Here is a 24,973-nt window from a genome sequence, read left to right as displayed (position 1 = left end):
ATAGGAAGGAAAATGTTCCCCCGGGCACAAGAAGTGTGCCAGGAGCCATGCTCCCCACACAGCTGTGGACCTGCCTCCCGCTGGGCTGCTGAGACCAAGCCTCCACGACCTTCTGTTTGTTTAGCCCTTTGTTCGCCTCAGTGCCAGGAAGTGGTGGTCCCTGACCCGAGTCTGTGGCCACCTATGATTTCCTGACTGGGGCCATGGGGGCAGGGCCCTGAGCAGTCCACGGTGTCATCACCTTGCTGATGAATGCCCCGGGCAGGGCTGGGCCTTCAGGGGCCTTCCTGCTGCCCCTGGTTACCTTGGCCATGGGGTCCTGGAATCTTAGCGCCCAGAGAAGGCTTGGAGACGCCCTGTTGCAATTCCTTTTTCAGTTTTTTACAGACGGGGTAACTGAGACCCACTGTGAGGAAGTGACTTTCACCTCTGGATGGGGCAGAGCTCATACGCAGGGAACTTTCATTTTTGGACCTGCCTCCAGAACCCTGGGGATTTCCACTGGAGTGGTGATCACCCCCACCGAGAATCTCAGACTGCTCGGAGGGCCCAGGGGACACAGTTAAGTCAGGGACTGGAGCTCTCTCTGCCCCTGTCCCTGGGGAGGAGGTGGAGGAAGCCAGTGGCAGCCTGAGGTCCCCCGACAGGGGAAACTCTGAACTGCCGTCCCTGAAAGTCCGAGATGCGGTTCTTCTCTCTGTCTGACTTGCTCTTCACCTCCCTCTCACTCGAAAGAATGACTGGACACTCCTGGAGCCTGCAGTCACCATCCAGGGGGTTTTTGCACCACCAAGGGTAATTCCTGTCTCTTCCCTGCTGTGACTCAGCTGTGACGTCGAACCATACAAGCCAGCCTGAAGATAAAGGCATCAGCCGCCCAAGTATCAGTGGGTGGCCCAGCAGAGTGCACTTCTCCAGCACAGACTTCGAGGGGCTGGGCCTCTGCCCTGAGGAGCTTGGACCAGGCCCCACACCCGCAGCCCGCCTGGGACCCCAGGATGGCCTCTGGCTCGGGCAGCAGCCCCCGCCCGGCCCCTGATGAGAACGAGTTCCCCTTTGGGTGCCCCCCCACCGCCTGCCAGGACCCCCCAGAGCCCAGGCCTCTCTGCTGCGCCGTCTGTCTCTCTGAGAACGCGAGGTGAGGAGTCGGAGGAAAAGGGGTGGTTGGGGAGGAGGCGCCGGGGAGGGACTCCTGATGGGAGGCGAGGGCGAGAGGACCCCTGGCTCTCAAGGAGGTGATTGCATCTCTCTGGCCTCGGCTTCCCCCCATACCGCCCTGTCTGACTTCTGGCAGAAGGAGAAGGGGCCACAGAAAGCCCTCAGCTCCCTCTGCAGAAGGCCGTCGAAGGTGGCAGAGCCTCTGAGCCCAGCTGGGCTACTCACCCACTATGTGGCCTGTGCGCGTGGCTTAACGTCCCCAAACCTCAGCCCCCTTGTCAATAAAATGCCTGTAAAGTGATTTTCTACCTCCCAGGATTGTTACAAGGCCCAATCAATAACATTTCAAAAGATTCTTATAATAGGGAATTTATCTATAACCTCCTGGGTAAATGACAGACTGCTGTACAGATGTATCTCCTTCCCCATTACCACCCATCAGCTCAGACTGTTTGCTGAGAACTCTTCTAAAGGGGACAGAAGTATCTAGTATACTACTGCATGTCCACATATTATAGACTTACATATGTGTATATTGTCCGTGTTCAGTTGCTAAGTCGTGTCCAACTCTTTGCGACCCCATGGACTGCACCACACCAGGCTTCCCTGTCCTTCACCATCTCCTATATATTTGTATATAAATATCTTTATATTTTATATTGTATACAAATACCGTTATATTTCCCTGGTGGCTCAAATGGTAAATAATCCGCCTGCAGTGCAGGAGACCTAGGTTCGATCCCTGGGTCAGGAAGATCCCTTGGAGAAGGGAATGGTGACTCACTCCAATACTCTTGCCCGGAGAATCCCATGGACAGAGGAGCCTGGCGGGCTACAGTCATGGGGTTGCAAAGAGTCAGATGCAATTGAGCAACGAACACTTCTTTATATATAATACATGCATCTGGCATATGTATAAAAATAGACATATATGATATACACCATATATATTAAAATGTGTATATTATAAATAATTCAGAGAGGTGTGACATCAATATGATCATCAGTATCCCACCTTATTATGCAACTGTTATGTGCCGACTGTGTGCCAAACACTCCTCAGAAGAGCCTTGGAAAGGTGGACGCTTACCATAAGAGGACAGTGAGGCCTAATGGAGAGATGAGGTCAGTTTCCTGGCAGAGGTGTTCTCAGACTGCCATGTACCCCCAGCGTGACCTTTGCTGGGAACTTTACAGGTTAGGGAGGTGGGAAACTCCTGAGGCAAACTTGAGAAGTTCCAATGCTTTGATGAAGGAGAAGGCTAAGAGAAAGAGGAGAGAGGTGGTGATACTGGCAAGGCAGACGGGGCGGGGGAGCAGGGCTTGACTGGTCTCACCATCCTGGGCTCGTCTCAGGCTTTTGCGGTGGGTCTCTTGGTTTCCTTCCCTCTTCTTCCAAAACGTGGTAGGGGCAGGGAAGAGTTCCAGGTCTGCCCTGCATCTCTCTGCCTCGGCCCACCCCTACGTCCTCTGAGGCCTCATTCTCCTCCCTGTGAAATGGGCCTGACTAGGGGCGCTTGCTGGGCATCAGATCACTTTGCAAAAGCATGTAGGCCCATGTGTCTCCTGGTTAGGAATCTCAGGCTGGGCGTTCTTGGAGGCCCCTTCTTATTCTGAGAGGCTGGAGTCATCTGTAAGTACTAAAAATCAGAGACCAGAATAAAGTAGAGGAACCTGCGAAGACCTAATATAGTACACACCCACAATTCCTTAACTGAGCCCTGGGCTCAGATGTATTGTGGAACGAAGAAGTTTTCAGATTTTTGAAAAGCCAGTCAGTACATTACTCTGGCATTCTTCCAGCAGGGACTGGGGACATAACTTATGTTCAAGCATCAAGCAGTGATATTTCTGCAAATGTGAATATTCACCCTAAGCAGGATAAGAAGGGCTTTAATAGCCTAGTCAGTTCAAATCAGGTTTGGCTGCCAGAGAAACTCACTGCAAGCTGTGGGAAAACATTGGGTGCCCAGTGTTTTTGAGGTTTGGGAATGGTGGGTCTGGGATGGAGGTATATGCTCGTGGGTATCAGCTGCCATGCTGGGCAAGGCCCAGGCTTCTGGGGCCCTGGGGGTGGAGGTTGGTGTCGTGGAGTCTTGAAGGCTTTGCTCAGGGGCATTTGTTCTTGTGTTCCCAGGAATGATGAGGATCGGATCTGTCCCAAATGCAAAGGGGATGACACCCCGTCTGAAAGTCCAGGAAGCCTTCTGTCTCAGGAGAAGGTAAGCTGGTGCTGCCAGGAAAGATGGTCCATGGTCTCCGCTGGCAGGTGCCTCCCTGCTTGTCCCAAGTCTAGACTGAATTCTGTCTGTTGGTGGCGAGGAGACTGATGTCCACAGTGGAAAAGCCGCTTGTCCTGCACCGCCTGGCTGACCAGTTCAGGGGGAGAGCGGCAGTCTGTTCAGGGACCCACACACCACGGCCTTCGGGCCCAGGCCAGCCTGGCACCTGTTAGTACACAGCTCACGAGCTGAGAAGGGGAGTGAGATTTTGTGACACGTGAAAATGGCGCGGCCTTCCAGCTTCCAGATCCCTAAATAGAGCGGGGTGGGCTCCCGGCCGCAGCTCCTTCGTGCGTGTCTTGTGCGCGGCCGCTTTGGCCCTGAGATGGCAGAGGTGAATAGCTATAACAGAGGCCTTCCAGCCCCCAGATAGCCACTCTCTGGCTCTTTCTGGAAAGAGTTTGCCAGCTCAGTGCAGACAGCTCTTTCTGACCCTGTTTGCTCTCAGACAGGGCTAGGTCAGCCTCAGCTCACTTCCCCAGCTTCCCCAAGCTGTGCTTCCAGGAGTAAGAGGGGCCAAAGAGACATTCTCAGGCACCGTTTTAGAACCCTGGCCCTTCTGAGCTGGAAAGACCCTTGCGGAGTCATGTGTCCAGCCCAGAGGTGCCCGCATGGCAACCACCCTGGTCCATTCCCAAACCAGTTCATGACAAAAATGGTAAAAAAAAAAAAAAAAAAAGAGAGAGAGAAAGAGAAAGAAAATTGCCATGACTTTTTCTTACAAAATTAAATTCTTTGCATTTGTAGAATCACCCTTTACTCTGAGACGATGCCCTTCCTGTGCGTGTCTTTGTATAAAGGAAGTGATCATGACAGATGGTAGAATTGGGGGGTAAAGCCTTTTTTGGGGTAAAATTAAAAAACAGTGATCTTTATGTTGACGTCCTAATTTAAAAAGCAAACAAAACTGGTAGTGGTCTGTGAATCCAGAGCTTTAAGAGCCCGGGCTCTAAATCTAATCGCCTCTTCTTACACGTGGGGCCCGACACCCACTGGGGATTCTCACTGCAAAGCTCCCTGGTGACCACCCGCGCTGTCCACACTGCGAGGCACCCGGCTCCATTGGACCAAAGCTCTACCCTTGGCCAGACTGTGGCCCTGGGTAGGGGGTAGGGGGGATCAGGAGCCTGGTGTCGAGGATGGCTATATATTCAGCGCACGGCTGAGATGGCTGCTGTTTGTCTCCCTGTGAAATGAAGACGCCGCCTTGGACAGGGCCTTGTCACTGCCGGCGATGTCCCATTGCCAGTCACTGGCTGGCGGGGCGCTCTCCCTCCGCTGTGGAACGAGAGGCAGGCAGGTCTCCATGCCTCCTTCCCCCTTCTCCGCTCCAGCCCCCTCTCCTCCAGAGAGTCGCTCGAACGCCTGTCCCACCAGAGCTGGTTTTGGGGGCTTTCCTCTCTCCTCTTCAGCAGCCCTGTCCCCCACAGACCCTCAGGGGAATCACAGTAAGGATCTAACGCATTTTCCCGGAACTTCCTACTCTACCCCGTGGTGAGAGCTGGTGGGATTAACACCCCTGGAGTAACTTCCCACACCTCCCTCGTGGGGCGTCTTTGTGCTCAGTGGGCCTCCGTGCTCCACCCTCCAAAGGGAGGGATAGGCTATCTGCTTTCTAAGGCAACTACCTGCCTGAGGCATCAGGGGGATTGTTTCTGGTTTGCTTTAGTCTTGCCTCTTAACAGAATGAATCCAGATTCATTGTATAAATCTTAGATAACATAAAGCAGAGAAATTTTAATATCTCCCAATTCAGTAGTTCTAATTTTTTCATCTTTGTTAGCGTGAAATCAGATGAAAGCAGAAGGGGAGCCTGGACCTCTGGCCCTGCGGTCACCCCTCTTCTTTCTCCTGCCCCAGCCCCCAGAGACTCTGTGGATTCCTAGGGCCCTGCTGGGTGCAGTTTGAAACTTGATGCCTTTGACCAAGTGGAGTGACTCTAATGATGGAATTACAGGCTCTCAGCTGACTGCAGCATGGGGGTGAGGGGGTGCACACCCCGTGGAAAGCTGGGGGGCGGCGTGAGCCAGTGGTCTGACACCTGCAGAAAGCCACAAGTGGAAAGACCAGGGACTCCGCCAGCTCCTGACCCGATGGGAACTTTGAGGGGACTTTTGACCAAAGGAAAGCAGCTGATGATACATCAACACTTTGCACACATGGTGGTTCCGAAGTCTGTGCGTCTGAGGAAACCTGGGGAGTGGAGGTGGGTGGGGTGGAGGGGCCGGCCCGGGCGGCTGAGCTGAGCCCCGAGGCGCCCGCCCTCGCGGCCCTCTCCACGCCATGCGCTCACCTGTCTGCCCTCCTCCTCTGGCTTCCTTAGGGTCACGTCCCTGGTCCCTCCGAGAAGCGCTCAGAGCCCTGCCCTGATTAGCTCGCGTAAGAAGCAGACGGTAAAGGATGATGAGCCAGTTAGAGACTTGGTTCTGGCCTGGAATGACCTTCCTACAGGAGTGACAGTGAAGTCGGGACTGCCTGGCGGCTGGGAAATAGCAATCAGTCCTGCCTCCGGGAGACCCTGGGGACGGGATTGTTGCTCTCGTCTCTTCCCTTTGAGGCCCCTCAAGGTCAAAAGCAGGCTGGCCTCTGCTGCCAGTGGCTTACAAGAATGCCTCAAATTATTCTAGAAGCTGAGAACGGCCGGAGCTCGAGCCGTCTAGTCCCCTTTCCTTTCTGTACTGGATTCCTGGCAAGTGGCTTGGTGTCCCTGCAGTGACGGGCAGCTCATCGCTGCACAAAAGCACCATGTCCACCGTGAGGAACTAACTGGCCTGTGTTCTCCTCTCCCTCTGTCCTGAGCTGACGTCCGTCTCCCTCGGGGCCTCAAAAGGCAAGGCAGTCAGCCTCCTGCACCCTGAGGCCATCCTGCATCTGGGCAGGATGTCCCTCGGCCTCCGTGCTGATTCGTGTCTGTTGAAATCCAGCCCCTGGAAGTGAGCCCCCTCACACTTCTGAGCTTGGCAGTTGCATCTGTGGCCTCATCTGTCCTGTGACATCCTGTGTCATGGGCTGTGGCGATACCAATGGGTGACATATGGAGGCTCAGGGAAGAGGCCTGCCTGCACCAGTCTTAGTGCAAAGGGAAGCTGGAGCTGGCCTCCCTCTTCCTGCCCCCGGGCCTCCTGGCACCTCTCTACTGCCTCCAGAGGGGGGATCACCCCAAGTGTTTTGTTTACACAGGTTTAAATACCCAGTCAATCTTAAGTGCTGGAATCCAGCAAGTGCTGGGAAAACAGGAATGGGCAAGACTCCTTTCAACTAGGAGAATCAGGCAGGACTTCCTGGAGGAGGTGGCAGGTGAGCCAAGCAGAGGTTGCCAGAAAGGAAACTGGCTCAGATGCAGAGGAGGGCAGGAACTGGCGGGTGGACTGGGTCCACCCTGTCCTGGTAGAGTCTCTCCCTCAGCACTAGCTGAGACGCAAGCGGAAACACCCCGCCCAGCCCCCAAAGACCTTGGCCGGCCTCTGTGCCCAGCACAGCAGTGTGGGCGGTGCCTGGCACATTGCAGGCCCTCTGTTCTGTGCGGTGGCTTCACGGAGGCTTCTCTCGTGCCCCCAGTACCCTCTTAACACCCACATTATCAGAGGCCCCCGGGTCCTGAAGTGAAGGCCCCCCGACAGCCCTCTGCTGACCCCGTCACAAAGGGCCTGGGTCAGTAGGCAGCCGGGAACACCACACCCCCTCGACTTCTCGGACTTGGACAGAAGGACAAGTGTTCGCTCAGGGCTGGGATTGTGTTTTCTCTGTTTCCTCCTCAGAGGAAATTCCACCGCAAGTTTTATTTTTAGCGGTTTGCCAGCCATGAGGCCGCTCACACAGGAGCCGCTTGTGGCATAGGCTTGGCCCAGGACGGATGCCCTGTTCTTCCTCCGCGGCCCCAGCCCCCTTGCCTCTCTAGTGCCCTGGGTGCCCTGCCTTCAGATGGGCTACCCCTCTTTCGCCTGGGGGGAGGAAGGGCCCTGGACGTGGATCCTAGGTGCCTGCCTCCACCACAGCTTTGCCCCAAACTTGCATCGTCTCCTGCAAGTCAGCAACCTTCCCTGAGCCTCAGCTTCATCACCTCCGTGAGAGAGGCAGAACTTCAGAGCGCCGACCTCCTCCGGGTGGTCCTGGGAGACCCAGCAGGGCTGTGCCCACACGGGGGTGGAGAAAGCCGCGGCCCTGGAAGGGCCCGTGCCTGCGGGACACTGGGCCTCTCACTTGTACGAGCTCCACGTGACCCAGACTTGGCCACTCGCCCAGGTCTCCCACGTGTGTTCAGGGGAAACCAACTCCGCCCTGCCTGCCTTGAGGGACGACTGCAGGGATCCTATGAGGTGGCTTGCAAAAATGCTTTGGTCCTCTAGAAATGCACGTGCATGTAGCGATGTTCCCCACCTCTGCCAGCCCCTGGGGAGATCCAGTGGGGAGGCGGGGTTTTACAGAATGAGTACGGGTTTGAGGCGTGAAGATGAAATAGGTGCATGTATGTGGCGGCCGTGAAGGGGGAGGGGAGAGCTGTCCCAAGGGCAGCGCTTCACCCACGGGAGTGATCATGCTAATAGCAGGCCTACTCCCGCTCATCGGGGCTAAACCAAGCATGTGTCAGGCCGAATGATGCTCCCCAGAGCTGCCCACGTGTTGATCCCCGGAACCTGTGAATGTGTCACCTCACGTGACCGTATTAGCCTGCCGCCACAGAGGACCTCAGGCTGGGTGGTAGAGACCGATTTCTTCGCCGTTCCGGAGGCAACTCAGGCTGGGTGGTAGAGACCGATTTCTTCGCCGTTCCGGAGGCAACTCAGGCTGGGTGGTAGAGACCGATTTCTTCGCCGTTCCGGAGGCAAGAAGTTCAGGCAGAGTCGGTTTCTCCTGAGGCCTCTCCGCTTGGCTTGTGGGTGCCGTCTTCTCCCAGCATGCTTGCATCCTCTTCCTCTGAATGTCTGTGTCTTCGCTTCCTCTTCTTATAAGGACACCCGTCACACTGGAGCAGGGCCCATCCTAATGACCTCATTCTAACTTAATCACCTCGTTAAAGACCATGTCTCCAGGGACTTCCAGGTGGTCCGGTGGTTAAGACTCCGAGTTTCCAGTGCAGGGGGCACAGGTTCAGTCCCTGGGTTGGGAAGATCCCCTGGAGGAGGGCATGGCAACTCACTCCAGTATTCTTGCCTGGAGAATCCTGTGGTCAGGGGAGCCTGGGGGGGGCTGCAGTTCATAGGGTCGCAGATAGACACCACTGAAGTGACTCAGGACGCACAGACACTCCTCAGCCCATGACAATGGCAAAAAGGTCTGTACTTTGCAGACGTTACTAAGTTAAGGATCTTGTGATGGGGAGATGACTCTGGGTTATTTGGTGAGCTCATTGTAATCACAAGGGTCCTCAAAAGAGGAAGACAAGAGAGGCAGAGTCAGAGAGAAGCTGGAAGATGCTCTGCTGCTGCCTCTGACTCTGGAGGGAGGAACCACAAGCCAAGGAATGTAGGCAGCCTCTGGAAGCCGGAAGAGACAAGAAAACAGGTTCTCCCCTCTGGTCTCCAGAAGGGACACAGTCCTGCTGACACCTTGATGTTCAGTTGAGTTCAGTCGCTCAGTCATATCCAACTCTTTTCTGATTTCCAGAACCATAAGATAATACATGTGGGTTGTTTAAGCCTTTTAAGTTTATGGTATTTTATTATAACGGAATAGGTCACTCGTATCAGAATTTGCGTGTATTCTGGCATTTAATCCTCCCCATAACTCTATGGGGTGGGGGGTTCTATTATCGTCTCCATTTTCCGGATTGGGAAACTGAGACGTGGGGGAGTTAATAAGTCCCCCAGGACCACACAGCTAAGTGTGGGAACTGACAGAAATGGGCTTTGCACCCCAACGGGATGGCTCCAGGGCCAAGCCCTGTAAGCACCCCAAGAAATGAGAGGCAGTGGCTGACGACGGCACTCTGGCGGTCTGGCCGGCCCCCCGCAGCCTCTGCTCTGCCGGTGTGAGCGGCTGGCCCTGGCTCCTCCGCCGCGTGGTGACAAGGATGCCTGCTCTGCACACACAGCACCTGCTGCTCTGCCTGGGCTTTCGCTGCACAGACGCGACGCCACGAGGCTCAGCTGCTCCCCACCCGTGTGTGACTCTGGAACCCCGCCGTTAGTTTTCTCCCTTGCATCTTACCTCCCTCTGCCGCTCACCTAGAGCTGCAGAGGATTCGAATCGCGGGCTTGGAGGGCGCTTCGCGGCCTGAGCGGTCACCCCTCGTCCATCACCAGGTCCCCGTCGGCCTCGGGTCCTCCACCCTCCCCGCACATTAGGAAGCTACCTGCTGGGAGAAGCTGCATTGCCGGGCCCTTTGCGAAGCCCGCCTGGTCTCCCTGCCACGGCTGCCTCCCTCCCGGAAAACATCTGTTTTCTGCTTCTTGTTGGGAACATCCTGTACCTGAAGCCTGAGGCTTTGCTGGGCTGTGCTCTGTGTCCCAGTCCAACTGTCTCATTAAGCCCACAGCTCTCACTTTCTTAGCTTTTACAGAATGACGACGAGTGTGACTTTATATTTGCTCAGCCCCAAGACTTCTGTCCTCCCGTCCAGACCTCCCCTCACCTCGCCCCGTGAGGTCATTCTTAAAAACAGCAACAAAGCTCTTGGAAAGTCAATACACTATTTATGTGTAATAAAATTCACACATTTTAAGTGCACAGATTGATGGATGCCAGTAAATGCTTGCAGTCGTGTGACCTGCAGTTAAGAACGGGAATATTTCTGCACCAGATAAAATTTTCTTGTGCCCCTGGCTAGTCAGTCTCCCCCAGCTGCAGCCCCAGGCAGCCACCGACCTACTCTCTGTTTATGGTTTGGCCTTTTCTAGAATTTCATGAGCATGAAATCCTAGGGACTTCCCTGGCGGTCCAGCGGTTCAGACTCCGCACTTCCAAAGCAGCGGGCACAGGTTTGATCCCTAGTCGGGCACCTAAGATCCCACATGCTGCATGGTGAAGCCAAAAAAAATTTTTTTAATATCAGAAGAAAAAATTAACTTGGAATAGAATTCTAGTATGTGGTCTTTGGTGTTTGACTCTTCATTTAGCAGAATGCTTTGAGGTCGCTCTGTTACTGCACCTGTTAGTAATTTAGTCCATCCAGTTGCTGAGTGCTGAGTGAGTGTCCTTGGGTACGAACACACCACATTTTGTTCACCCATCTACCAGCAGATGAAAACTCAGGCGGCCTCCAGTGTGGGCCTGTTATGAGTAAAGCCGCCCGAGCATTCACGTAACACACGTGGAAGCGTGTTCAGTGTCCCTTGGGTAAACCCCTGGGGTGGAGCGTGCGGGGCCCGCCAGCCTGGTGAGCATGGTCTGCATGATCCTTTGTGACTTAACTTCCTGAGATGCTGGCACCGCTGGTCCCAAAGCAGCTGCGCCATTTTGCATTCCCACTAGCAACCTCTGCAAGCGTTTTCCAGTTCCTCCACATTCTCCCCAAAGCTTGGTATCGCCATTCTTTTTAAATTTCAGCCATTTAGTGAGCAGACAATGGCATTTTATGATAATTTGCATTTCTCTGATGACTGGTGATGATGAACCTACTTTCATAGGCTTGTCATTTATGCGTCTCCTTTTATGAATTATCTGTTCAGTGTTTTACCCATTTTGTGTTAGGCTGTCTTATTATTGAATTGTAACGGAGAAGGCAATGGCACCCCACTCCAGTGCTCTTGCCTGGCAAATCCCATGGATGGAGGAGCCTGGTGGGCTGCCGTCTATGGGGTCGCACAGAGTCAGACACGACTGAAGTGACTTAGCAGCAGTAGCAACAAGAGTTCTTTATATATTCTGTATTTAAGGCCTTTACAAGTGTATGTTTTGGGAAAAAAAAAAAAGTCCTCCCAGTCTCTCTCGGGTTTACTTTTGGTAAGAGACAGAGATGGCATCACCAACTCAATGGACATGAGTTTGAGCAAATTCTGGGAGATAGTGAAGGACAGGGAAGCCCAGAGCACTGCAGTGCATGGGGTCAAAAAGAGACCGGCATGACTTAGCGGCTGTACGACGAGAGGTATGGGGTGGGAAGAGTCCTGGAGCTGTGCAGCTTCCTAGCTGTTCCTTCTTGAGTAAATTCCTTTCCCTCTGTGAGCCTCAGTTTCTTCATCAATCAAATGGGAACAGAAAACCTACCCTGCCATCCCCAAGGGTTGTTTGGGGCCCTCAGAAGAACTATGGCCATGAAGCCCATTTTCCAAGCTCCTCAGACCTGCACATAGGTTAACAGCATTGCTTGTTTGGGCCCCTCGGGGAGCTCCCAGACCAGTGAGGGCAACCAAAGAGTGAGTTGGGTGGAACCTGTCCCAGCAGGAGGGGCGGCAGTGCTTCCCAGGATCCCAGCAGGAGCTCTGTTCTCATTTTGAAGGAGGGTCACAGAAGGGGTGAAGCTTGAAGGGTGGAAAAAAATCAGCCAGGCAGGACGAACAGCGTGTGCAAAGTTTCGTGGCCCAGCCCAGCCCCTGCCTGGTGGATGTTGGTGCTTCACAGACAGCCCCAGTGCCACCGGGACCCCCGCAACATCCAGTGACGTGGTCCTTACTTCCAGGATCACCCCGAGGCGGCTGAGGCTGGAGTTGGGTGCCCCTTTGCAGGTGTTGGCTGCTCCTTCAAGGTAAGTATCTAGGTGTGAGAAAGGAGGTCTGTACGCTGCAGCCTCAGACCGCACTCAGCCCCTTGGGTTTTCCCCCAACATCCAGCTGCTGCTCTGGATGTACCGTACGTGGTTCACATGCCACAAAATCACTAGCAAGTCATCTTTGTATTCAGGGGAGTTCTTCTTAAAGTCTCACCTGAGCATTGTAGTCGCATCACAAAAATGACCCTCCCCTCCCCACTACCCCCAACCCCTGTGCCTCTCTCCATGGTCCTGAATCATCACTGTGCTCGAGGGCAGGACAGAACTGCTGCTCTGGAAGGTGGCGGGCACACGGCTCAGCACGGGTGTGTCTAATGCCAGGGCCCTTCTCCACATCCCTCTTGCTATGTACTCCCTGTTGCTGAGTGAATGGATATGGCGCCCCTTGGTAACCTGTGATGGCAGGACTCTCCTTGGCTCCCTGGTGCTCCCTCCTCCTCTGTTTTCACTGCTCAGCCCCGCTCTCTCGGCAGGGAAGCCCTCAGTTCATGGAAGAGCATGAGGTCACCTCCCAGGCCGCCCACCTGAACCTGCTGTTGGGGTTCATGAAGCAGTGGAAGGCCCAGCTGGGTTCTGGCCTGGGGTACGGGCCCATGGCCCTGGAACGGAACCTGTCAGACCTGCAGCTGCAGGGGGGCGTGGAGGCGGCCGGGGGCCTGGAGGTGGACTGTTACCGGGCCCCCTGCTCCGAGAGCCAGGACGAGCTGGCCCTGCATCACTTCATGAAGGAGAAGCTCCTGACCGAGCTGGAGGGGAAGCTGTGTGTGTTCGAGAACATTGTCGCCGTCCTCAACAAGGAGGTGGAGGCCTCCCACCTGGCCCTGGCCGCCTCCATTCACCAGAGCCAGCTGGACCGTGAACACATCCTGAGCCTGGAACAGCGGGTGAGCCTGGGAGGCGAGTTCACCTTCAAGGCAGCTCAGGGCAGCCCCGCCCCACCCCTTGCCCCATCTGGTCTCCAGAGCAAAGGGACCAGCCTTCCTCCTATGCCCCCGGCCTGCACAGACCAGCCACGCCCCCATCAAAAATCTCTCTCCTGTGTCCTGAGACCTTCTAGGAAGAGGACTGAGGCAGAGTGATAGGCAGCCCCCCATCCGGCGCTTCCTGTCGTTTGCTTCAGTTCTTCTGCAGGAGACTATTCCCACCCCAAGCACCTCACTCCACTGCCTCATTCCACTTTTCATGCTTAGAAAGCTGTCCCTCAAACTAAGCTAAAGTTAGTCTCTCTGTCTTCGCTGCCCCTCGGGGCCCACAAAACATCCGACTTCTAGCCCCCATGGAAGTTCTTCGGAGATGAGAAGTCAGTAATAATATCCTGCCTGAGTGTTTCCTTCTTGAGGCTGAACAACCCCCGTGCCTTCGCACTTCACCAGAGTACGTTACTTTCTGTGTTCTGGCCCAGTCTCTCAAGAATTCCACTCTTCAGCATGGTGGCACCACACCACCAGATAATTCACCTATCTGACAGTTCTTGGTTGAGTCAGACTGTAACCTCCTTTGTTGCAGAGCTTATACTTCTCTTAATATGACCAGTCACAATGCTATGTTGCTTCTTGTGGGGCAACAAGAGTACATCACCTTCTTATGTTGAGCTCGGCCTGGATTTTAGTTCCAGGCCCACCATTCACTTGCTATGTAGATCTGAGCAAGTCACGGGACTGTGACTTTTTCATCTGTAAATTAGGGATTTGGTTTTCTTTAAGGATGCTCACTTCCATTGCTGACTTCCCTACCTGAGTATCCCTGAGAATAAATTTGTATTTTTTTCAAATGTCAGTGGAGAACCCTACTAGAAGAGCCAGACGCTGGCTTTGAGTGACAGAGTAAAGGCTTTAGTTGTGCGACGCTTGCCCCAGTTGGAAGGTGGTGCCTGCCTGCTCCCCCCCAGGGCAGTGACCGTATCTTCACTTCCTGACAAATTCTGTGGCTCAACTCTTGCGTGCCCAGCAACATGCAGGTCATGTGGCGTTCCCTCAGTCCTGTCCAGCTCCTTGGAGCCCCATGGACTGTGGCCCGCCAGGCACCTCTGTCCGTGGAATTCTCCGGACAAGAATGCTGGAGTAGGTTGCCACTCCCTTCTCCAGGGGACCTTCCCAACCCAAGGGTCACACCTGCATCTCCTGTATTGTAGGCACATTCTTTACCGTCTGAGCCACATGGCCACAGGTGAAATGAGCATGGGCGCAGCCCTGACAAGGGAGACCATCCATCCTGTAGGAGAAGCAGAAAAGTATATCTCAGACGCTTGTCAGAACAGAGAAGAAAGAGGGAAGCCAGCTGAACTAGGGCAGTGGTCGAAGACTTCCCAGAGGAAGGGCTATGTGAGCTGGGTTCCTGACGGATGAATAGGAGTTGGCCAGTGGAGAAGGGAGGGAGAGGAATTCCAGGCAGGAGGGCCAGCATATGCAGAGAGGTGCCTGCGGCTGAGGGAGGCGAGGTCAGGAAGGCCATTTGGGGAACAGCTGTATCTATCTATACATCCTGCCATCCCTACCTCACCCTCAGTCTGGGTTCTGGTGCCTCTGGCTAAATGGGCTTCCCCGCCACAGGTGCTGGAGTTGCAGCAGACCCTGGCCCAGAAGGACCAGGCCTTGGGCAAGCTGGAGCAGAGCCTGCACCTCATGGAGGAGGCCTCCTACGATGGCACTTTCCTGTGGAAGATCACCAATGTCACCCGGCGGTGCCATGAGTCGGCCTGCGGCAGGACTGTCAGCCTCTTCTCCCCAGGTAACTCCTCCTGGGATGGCAAGCAGGGGGCTGGGGGTACAGGCACCTGCAGGGGAGGCGTTCCCCACGGGGCCCAGGAGACAAGCAGGGGGTGGGGGGTGGTCCACTCTGACAACTCTGCTGCGTACAGTTAGGCCTGAGGCCATTCAGATGCCCGGCCCTGCCAGGCCTGTGGAGGTGGTAGGCTCCTCCCCACCCCACCGTGTGGAGCAGGGGCTGTTGGCACCACGCTGGCCTTCTGCCTCCCTGAACATCAGTTACATTCTGCAACTAGGAATAAGTCATCTCAGTCGTTTGTGTGGGCGTTGGTTTTGAAAGAGAGTGCGCTGTGAACCTGAGTCTGTGCAGACTCAAGGGAAGTGGAGGATGGCTTTCACAGGTGCCCCAGCCCTCCGAGACCCAGTGATCTGAAATCAGACAAGGGGAGATCTAGGTAAAACCACAGGCATCTGTGTACAATTGTGGGGAGCATGTGAGTGAGTGTTGTGTAAATCAGGGCAGTTGTTACTCACTTCTGGGATCCCGGGCCTGGCCCAATATCTTGTGTAAAGTAGGCAGTTACTCGGCCGATGTTTCTCTTCCGTGGCTGAGACCTGCTTATGTGACGCTGTGCATGTCTGTGCTCAGACCTTGTGCTTTCCCCCTTGCCTCCCTGTGTGTGTCTAAGGAAGATGGGTGGGTTGTTAAGGAGGATTTCTGCTGAAGGCGGTTTTAACCCCCACTCAAGTCTGCTCCAGCCTTATGCCTTTCCTGTCTGTCAGCTCCTCTGACTCACCCAAGGCCAATAGTGCGAGGATTAAGAGGGGGCATGGGAGTCTGCCCCATCCCACAGGGCAGGTGGGCCCCCAAGCCAGGCACCTTGCCTCAAGAACCGGGGCAGCTCCTTCGTGGGGTGGCCTTGCCCTCTACACGTAAGCTTTTTGTCCTGGCTGCTTTCCAAAGAGGGAAAAATCAAGCAGTGTCTCTGGCTTCCTGTTCTACCAAAGCACAGAGGGCAGAGATGAGTCAGACCGTCAGCCTGTCCCTGCTCCACGCCTTCCTGCCCTGCACAAGCTGTCCCCGCTCTGCCCCTCCCAGATGGGCCCTCATGGGGACAGCCGCTGGAACCCACACCCAGATGGCTCTTTCAGCTGCCCAGGGCGAGAGCCCACAGGCCCTGTACCTAATCACCAGGGGGTGATTCATCCCAGGGGCCTGTGCCAAGGGTGGCCGGCAGATTGTGAGCCTCCCCACTCCCTCCCAGCTGCCAGGAGACCCCAGCCGCTTAGCCTGGGGCCGCAGAAAGAGCTGCATGTTGGGACGTAGGAGGCCGGGCCCCTCACTCTGGCCCTGACCCCAGCTCGCTGTGACTTTGAGGGCCGGCCACTTCCCCTTGCTGGGCTCCGGCTCCTGACGTCAGTTAAATCGGGAGTGTGGTGGGGCCAGCAGCGCCTCTGTCCCCTGGCAGAAACGTAAATTCTCAGTCCTGCCCTGCACTGCTGAGTCAGAAGCTCCAGGCCTGGGGCCTGGCCGTCTGCGATTCTGGTGGCCCTTGACCTCCAGCGGTTCAGGCGGTCTCCAAGATTTAAGGCTCTGTGTTTTCGTTTATTGTTGAGTCGCTAAGTCACGTTCAACTCTTTTGCGACCCCATGGACTGTAGCCCGCTAGGCGCCTCGGTCTGTGGGATTTCCCAGGCAAGAACGCTGGAGAGGGTTGCCATCTCCTTCTCCAGGGGATCTTCCTGACCCCGGGTTTGAAGCCACGTCTCCAGCCTTGCAGGCAGATTCTTTACCGCCGAGCCGCCGGGGAAGCCCCCTGATGCTCTGTGGCGGAGAAGCAGCTCCGGTCCTAGATGTCACAGTCTCTGGGGCCACGGCCTGGGCCTGCCTAACTGGCAGCCCCAGTTTCCTCATCTGCAGAGCCTAGCACTTGACGGCTGCCCTGGCGATGACTCTGGCTTCCGCATTCCAGCTTTCTACACCGCCAAGTATGGATACAAGCTGTGCCTGCGGCTCTACCTGAATGGGGATGGGACGGGGAAGAGGACCCACCTGTCCCTCTTCATCGTGATCATGAGAGGGGAGTACGACGCCCTGCTGCCATGGCCTTTCAGGAACAAGGTACGGGCCTGGGAAATGAGGGGCTTCCTCGGGTGGGGGAGACCTGGGGCCTGCTCCTGGTTTAGCCATGAGCTTGCCTGTGTGACCTCGGAGAGCCCTTCACCCTCTGTGTTATCAGTTTCCCCGCTTATGAAACAAGAGCCTGGGTTCCCCTCTAGTAGCCAAGGCTTGCATGAGTCCAGGAGCTGAAATGCCTGGACCAGCCACCCTGGAAGACATGTAGGGATGGAGTTCACACAGCGGGGTGAATAAAGAAAACTTTCTATAGGAGGTACTATGGGCCTAGCCTGCAGCAGCAGCACTCTCAGAAAAAGGGAGAGAGGCAGATGCCACCATATACCTTTAAGAGTGGCCCAAACCCACAGTGCTGGCAACACCAAGTGCTGGCAAGGCTGTGGAGCAGCAGGGACCCTCATGCATTGCTGGCGGGAATATGAAACGGGACGGCCACTTTGGATGACGGTTTGGCAGTTTCTTACAAAACTGAACATACTGTTACCATGTGACCCAGAAATCACACTCCTTGGGATTTACTCAAATGAGTTGAAAACTTATGGCCACCCCAAACCCTGCACACAGATATTGATAGCACCTTTATTCATAATTCCCAAAACTCGGGTGCAGCCAAGATGTCCTTCAGTAGGTGAATGCATGGATAAACTGTGGTCCATCTAGACAATAGAGTATTATTCAGCGCTCCAGCGAAATAAGCTAGGGAGCCTAAGAGACGGAGGGACCTTAAGTGCATGTTAACTGAGTGGAAGAAGTCAGTCTGAAGAAGCTGCACACTGTGTGATTCCAATTATGTGATATTCTGGAAGCTGCAAACTGTGAGGACAGGGAGAAAATCAAAGGTTGCCAGGGGTTCACGGAAGACAGGAGGGATGAGTAGGTGGGACGCAGAGGATTTAGGGCAGTGTAAACACTCTGAGGGGCTTCCCTAGAGCTCAGATGGTCAAGAGCCCGCCTGCAATGCAGGAGACCCGGGTTCAATCCCTGGGTTGGGAGGATCCCCAGCAGAAGGGCATGGCAACCCACTCCAGTCTTCTTGCCTGGAGACTCCCATGGACAGAGGAGCCTGGGGGGCTACAGTCCATGAGATTGCAAAGAGCTGGACACGACTGCGCAACTAACACTACCCTACTAGACACTCTGATATGACAATGATAGGTTCCTGTGCTTACACATCTGTCCAGACCTATAGAATGTACAAAACCAGGTGCAAACCTTGAAGTGAACCAGGGACTTCGGGTGAACATGATGTCTCAGCATAGGTTCGTCAGTTGCAGCCAGTGTTCCTCTCAGGTGGGGGACGTTGACAGTGTAGGAGGCAGTGTGGTGATACTTGAAATCTCTGTATTTTCCATTCAATTTTGCCATGTACCTAAAACTGCTCTAAAAAATAAAGGTTGTTAAAAATGTTTCAAAGGGCAGCCGGAGGTGGAGGTGGGGCAGGCATTGCCCCGCAGGTGGGCAGCAGCAGGAGGGTAGGGCAGAGGGTGGACTCCAGACCTCAGCTGGGGTGAAGGGGGATGAGAGAGAGAGCAAATGGGTGGGGGCGGGGTGCCACGGGGTCTGGGTATGAGTCAGTAGGTTGAAACCGGTTCCCGTACGTTCTGGGGGAGTTTTAAAAATGCTAATGACTGGGCCTCACTACCGTGAATGGTGAGCCCTGGGCACTGGGAATTTTCAGACCTTCCCAGGGAATTCTAAAGTGCAGCCGAGTTTGAGAACCATTGTGGCGGGGATGACGGGGATTTCAGGGGTGGGGGCCGGAGGGGAGAATATATATCACTTCGAGATCACTGGCTTCCTGGGGACACACAGGGCCCCTGTGCAGAGCAGAAGCTGGGTTTGTGTTTCAGGATGTGATTGACATCCGCTCAGCGGAAGGCCTGGCTGCTCTTACCCCTCTGCCTTGTCCCAGAGGATCCAGCTGCGGTTGAAGGGTCAACCTCTCTGAGCAGAAAGAGGCATCTTGGCTTAAGGGGTCCAGCTTCTTGTCAGGACTCAGTCTCGCCTTTAGCCTCTAGCAGCCAACCACAGTTGACAGTGGCATCTGAGTTGCCCCCTCCTGTCAGATAGAATGTCTCAGTCCTAATCATAGAACTCCCCTGGAGCCTGCTCACAGTACCTGGTGTTTCTGCTTTCCAGCTCTCACCATGTGCCACGTGTGGCTCTTATTTCTTTCTTTAGCTTCTGCTCAGTGTGAGCTCAGGCTTTCCCGGTGGCATGGTGGTGAAGAACCCACCTTCAGTGCAGGAGGTGTGGGTTAGATCCCTGGGTGGGGAAGATGCCCTGGAGAAGGGAATGGCTACCCACTCCAGTATTCTGGCCCAGAAAATCCCGTGGACAGAGGAGCCTGGCTGGCTACCATCCACAGGGTTGCGAAAGAGTCCGGAGGAACTAAATAAAAGCAACAGCAGCGTGAGCTCAGCATCAGAGGGACGGCATGGGTCAGACCCGGGCCTGACCTCCTAGCACGCTGCCCGGCAGGTCACCTTCATGCTGCTGGACCAGAACAACCGTGAACACGCCATCGACGCCTTCCGGCCCGACCTGAACTCCGCTTCCTTCCAGCGGCCCCAGAGCGAGACCAACGTGGCCAGCGGCTGCCCGCTCTTCTTCCCCCTCAACAAGCTGCAGTCGCCCAAGCATGCCTACGTAAAGGACGACACCATGTTCCTCAAGTGCGTCGTGGAGACAAACACTTAGGGCTGGCGGGCCGAGCCGTCCGCGCCCGAGTCCTCGGGGAGACCAGCTCGGAAGAGGGTTCAGCACAATGCCCGAGGTCCCGGCCCCCTGTGCCCAGGACCCCAGGGCACGATGATGGGCCGGGGCTGGCATCACCTGAGCCCGGCTGACAAATTGGCCAGGACATGCCGTCAACTTAGCGGCGGGACCTTGGGGCCGACCCATGAAGGCGGAAGGTCCAGAGGGAGGTGGTGCAGGACTGATCCCTCAGCACTCACCACGCAGAACTGGAGGCCAGAGGGCCACCCCAGCCCTGAACGTGGGGGTGGACTCTGGGCAAGAGCGGGAGGGTGTGGGGACCAGGCTGGGGCATGGATGCTGAGCTGGAGATGCAGGACCTCAGCCAAGGGCTCCAGGGATGGGGAGGCCTCTGCAGGTCACCGCGGAGACCGTGCTCGCTCTCTTCCTGCTTGGGGGTCAGAACTGGAACCAGGGGTGGAAGGGATGGAGCCCAGTGTAATTCAGTCTGTCCTAGGCTGGACTGAGTTCCCCGGCCCTGGAGGTGAACAAGCAACCACAGAGGGCTACACTTTGGGGAGGGTATCAAACAAAGGGTGGAATTAAAGACCTTTGAGGTTCCTTCCAAGCCCAGAAAGTCTCTACCTCTCAGCCCCCCAGGCCAGCTGAGGCCACGGGCTGCAGCGTTCAGGAGCCCCGTGCCCTCCAGTGGCCTGATTTACCTTCAGCACCTCGCGATGGGCGAGCTGCCTGCATTGCACAGCCCCCACTGGGCCTGGCAGTCGGCTTCCCCTCTATGCAGAGCCACGTGCAGGCCCTGTGTCCTGCGCCTCCCCCAGCCACGGGCCCCTCCGCCTCCTCCAGGTGAGACCGGGGCTCTGAGCTCCCAGGAGCAGCCGGTAGGAGTGTGGAGAAGGAGAGGGACCCACACTTTCTGTGCTGCCTGCCTGGGGGCCCCACCCTCGGCCACGTCCAGAAGCCCATGTCACCTGCTGAACCCAGGTAACCACATCTCTAGTTGACGGGTCAGGACCTCTGAGCCACCTGCAGGCACTGTCCTTTTGTGTGTATAAAACCAAAGAAAGAACTGTTCTTTAATCTCTTTTGCAGTTTTCATGAAGGGTTGTGGGAGTTGGCGGTAACTTTTGAGCTCTGGGTGGACCGGCTAGTTTTGCAGGCGGCACCCAAGCTTCTTCTCCTTGGTTCTCTGTGTGTAACGGGGGAACTGCCCTGCCTGCCTCACTCACCAAGTTCGCTGACCTCAGAGGAGATGCTACACAGGAGAGGCTGCCAAGAAGTGAGGGCACCGCTGCCTGCCTGGCCAGGCTGGGGCTCACTTGTCTTCTCACCTTGGAGGTCGCTACGCAGGACCCTGGCCTGCTGGGAGCCAGCGTGAGGAATCCCGCCCATGGCAAAGGTCATGAGGAAGGAAGCCCGACAAAACGCAAAGGCGTGATCTGGCTTCAGGGGCTCCCCCTGAGTTCTCCTGAACATCTACCCCCGAAACCAGAGTCTGCCTGCTTTATTACTGTGCTTTTCAGTCTTCTGACATTCTCTGGAAAAAAGTTAATTCAGGGCTTCAGTCTCCTGCATCAGCTCAAACCCCTTTGATGGCTCTCTAACTTGCCTGACAGGTTCCCCCGGACTTTTTACAATTTGTGAATTGTTTCCAGCCCCCCAACCACAAGAGGCACAAAGCTTAAAGCATCTTAAAGATACAGAGCCTTTTCTAAAGAGCTAAAAATCATATTGGTGATGGGTTTTCACTGTTGAGTCAATGACTGTTGCCAGGCCTCCATATTCTTTATCTTTTAATGCCTGAAGGATATTAATCAATGTAATTGGGATATAGAAAAAGGAATATAGTAGTTTTGATGTTAGCAACACTAGACTTTTGAGTTAATTTCTTTTGTTATAACTCACCGTACTCCTTTTACTTGTAAATTGCTGTGTCCTTGCTATGTAAGAATGTAACTTTATTTAGTGCTTTCTGAGAGTGGCACCAGACTTTGGGAAGAACAACATTTTCAACACAAATATGTCTTCTGGTTGACAAACCCTTATCAGAAAAGGGCCGTAAAATGTTAATTGGCCCTCTGGCCAGAAGATGACGTAAATCACCTAAGACTTGTGTATACAACTAGGTATGCAGAGAGAAAGCCTGGTTTTGATAAGTCAGGGCTGCTGATGCATGATTTTATATTATCCATTGATGTCTATGTACAAAAAGAGGTATAAAAGGCCTTTACAACAAGAGAGGCTGGGCCAGTCGCTGGACTGGTTTCCCCCGTGTCTCCTCTTTGCTCTGTTCTCTGGCTGAATTCCCATCGGGGGCGTGGAGGCTTGCCATGTCTACTTACTTGCCCCAGCTTTTAAGTTCCACGTGAGAGGGAGTCCAAGGCGGGGCACTCTCCGATATTCAAACGGGCACCGGTGGCCTAACGTAGATGGTGCAAACTTCTTGTCCTGAAGTTTTATTACTTCTCCACTTAAACCAAGTTATTCAGCCTCTTTTCTCCACTAAATTTTCCTACTACACTATTTCTTCCTAATCTAATCTTATATTTCTAAATAAATAAGCTTTCCTCGCCTACGCCGTTCACCCTTCGAATTTCCCTGGATCCACCGGGGCTGGACCCCGGCAAGTGGCGCCTGGAACAGGCTATTCGAAGGTAGGTCTCCCCCAGTGTGCAGTTTTCGGGACGGCTAGGACCCCACTCAGGGTGTCGCGGACCCCCCTGCATAAGATAGGTAGGGAAAGAAGGGTGGGAAGTTTTGGGTTGAAAGAAACCCAGTTGAAGGATTGAAAGAAACCGACGGGTTGAAAAGAAACCCCCACCTTGGCTAAGGTAAAACCTTGACAAGGCAGACTTTTCTATAAATCTTAATTTTCTGACACGGGTAACAATGAGTCAAAAGAATGACAACTCTTTATAGAAGTAATTTTGCAACTGTTAAACAAAAGAGAAATTAAAGTTAAAAAGGCTACCATTCAATTTCTTTTAAAATTTGTATAAGCAATGTCCTTGGTTTCCAGAAAAGGACACTGTTAATTTGGATACTTGGGTGAAGGTATGAAAACAGCTAAAAACTTATTATACTTTACAGGAGCCAGAAAAAGTTCCTGTAGATGCTTTTGCTCTGTGGAATATGATTAGGAATGTTCTGGACCCCCGTCGTGAGGCTGTTAGACAGGCTATGGGAGAGGCTATAGCGGTGGATGGTAGTGGGTCTCCACCTTCTACGCAGATCATATTTTTCTGCCATTGGCTAACAAAAAGAGGGAGACTGTGTTCTATCTCCCGAGGAAAGAGAGAGCTTACAGGACGCTGCGGCCGGGCGCCCTGTCGAGCCCCCTCCCCCTCTACGCAAACCTTTAAAAATCTAAAACCTTTAAAAATTTATCAGACTTAAGGCGACCACCGCAATCTCTGCTTGCGCCTCCCCAGGGCTTAAGAACTCTCCACTTTACATCCAGAGCCTCCCAGAACATTGCCTAAGGTTGAAAAAGATAGGCAGAATTTTAAAAAACAAAGGAGCTTTTAAAACAGAGCTTGCTCCTTGCAGAAAATCCCCTCAGGAGGGCCTCACCCAAGCAAAAAAAAAAAGAGAGAAAAAGAAATACAAAAAAGAGAAAAAGAAAAATAATCGTAATAAAAAGGATTTTACAAATACAAAATGTTTCTCTTGTGGCCAAATGGAACGTTTTTGCCGGCAATGTCCTGCTAAACAGAGATAAAAGGCCACGCCAATTAACCCCAGGTAGAAGGCAATGGCACCCCACTCTGGTACTCTTGCCTGGAAAATCCCATGGATAGAGGAGCCTGGTAGGCTGCAGTCCATGGGGTCGCTAGGAGTTGGACACAACTGAGCGACTTCACTTTTAATTTTCACTGTAATGCATTGGAGAAGAAAATGGCAACCCACTCCAGTGTTCTTGCCTGGAGAATCCCAGGGACGGTGGAGCCTGGTGGGCTGCCGTCTATGGGGTCGCACAGAGTCGGACACAACTGAAGCGACTTAGCAGCAGCAGCAGAAGCTTAGGACTAGACCTCAGCTCCGCCAGGGCAACAATATTAACCCCTGATGTGCCAGTTACTCCGATTCCAATGGGAGTGGCTGGCCCCCTGCCCGAGGACATTGTAAGACTTGTGCTGGGATGTAGCTCGCTTTCTTTTCAAGGAATTTTGGTGATGTCTGGTGTAGTAGATTCTGATTATGCTAAGGAAATTAAAGTTTTGATCTCGCCACCTACTAAAACTGTGCAAATTAATAAAGGTTAAGGAATAATACAGCTTTTGCTTTTACCTTACTATCAGACAGGAAAAACCTTGACTTCTCAAGCTAGGAGCCCCAGAGGATTTAGATCTAGTGATCTAGCTTTTGGGTGCAAAAAATTACAGCTTCTAGGCCTTTAAAAGATTTTTAATTCAAAGAAATAAAATGTCAGGGCTGTTAGACAATAGGCAGGACGTTTCTTGCATTGCTGGGAAAGACTGGCCCAGCTCCTGGCCAACACACACTACTGAAAAATGAGTTGGTGGGATTAGAGAAAGTGGTATGAGGATGGGAATGCTGTAGAGGACGAGGTGAGAGAGAGTTTACCTTGGCAAGTAGTGAGTTCCCCGTTGCTGGAGGTATTCAAACAAAGATTAGATGGTTACTGGTCACCTAAGGAGCTATAGACCAGATTTAGGCTACAAAAGGATCTTTGGAAAAGCTTATAAAGATGTTGTGTAACAGCTCTTTACTTGCTTCTCATATTTAGGTCTGCCAAAAGTTTTGAAAACTGATAATGTCCCTTTAAAGCTGCAGAGAGATTGTTTACTAACTTTAAATGATTTCCAGAAATTATTAGGGGATATTAATTGGATATGCTCACATTTAAAACTGACTACTGCAGATTTAAGGCCTTTTGTTTGATGGCTTAAAAAACAATCCTAATCCCAGTTCTAGGAAAAAGTTGCCTAGTGAAACAGAGTTGGCTTTTGTTAAAGTGGACGAGGCTTTAATGATCAGTTAATTAGGATTAATATTGCCAAAAGAGGAGATTAAATTATTCGCCACAAATCAGGATACTTGTGACAAGAAGGCCCATTGGTTCCATCTGCCAGTGACCCCAAGAAAAATAGTTTTATCTTATCCCAGCTTGGTGGCACAGTTAATTTTAGAAGGAAGGAAAAGAAGTGTGGAACTGTCTGGAAAAGAAGTAACAAATATAGTAATTCCATTCAATGAGGATCAACTGCAAGTCTTTTACAAAGTAGTAATAATTGGCAAGTTGTCCTGATAGATTTCAGGGGTCAAATTTTGTTTCATTTGCCCTCAAGCCCCTGCAGTCCTTAAAA

The 24,973-nt window shown here is 53.5% G+C and overlaps 1 protein-coding gene across 1 annotated transcript; it reads left to right on the top strand.

The window, feature by feature from the left end:
• The first annotated feature begins 284 nt into the window (after positions 1–284).
• Positions 285–20,758, top strand: TRAF1 (TNF receptor associated factor 1). Its single transcript, XM_068974314.1, has 8 exons — positions 285–1,138; positions 3,296–3,380; positions 11,998–12,063; positions 12,561–12,971; positions 14,637–14,814; positions 16,765–16,913; positions 19,410–20,627; positions 20,736–20,758. Exons 1-7 carry the CDS (start codon positions 999–1,001, stop codon positions 19,626–19,628), a joined length of 1,248 nt encoding a protein of 415 aa, XP_068830415.1. The 5' UTR covers positions 285–998; the 3' UTR covers positions 19,629–20,627; positions 20,736–20,758.
• Positions 20,759–24,973: the final 4,215 nt, after the last annotated feature.

This window comes from Capricornis sumatraensis, chromosome 6 (assembly GCF_032405125.1).
Source record: "Capricornis sumatraensis isolate serow.1 chromosome 6, serow.2, whole genome shotgun sequence".
NCBI lineage: Eukaryota > Metazoa > Chordata > Mammalia > Artiodactyla > Bovidae > Capricornis > Capricornis sumatraensis.
Note: the sequence above shows the minus strand (reverse complement) of the source record. Positions and strands in the feature narration are given on the sequence as shown.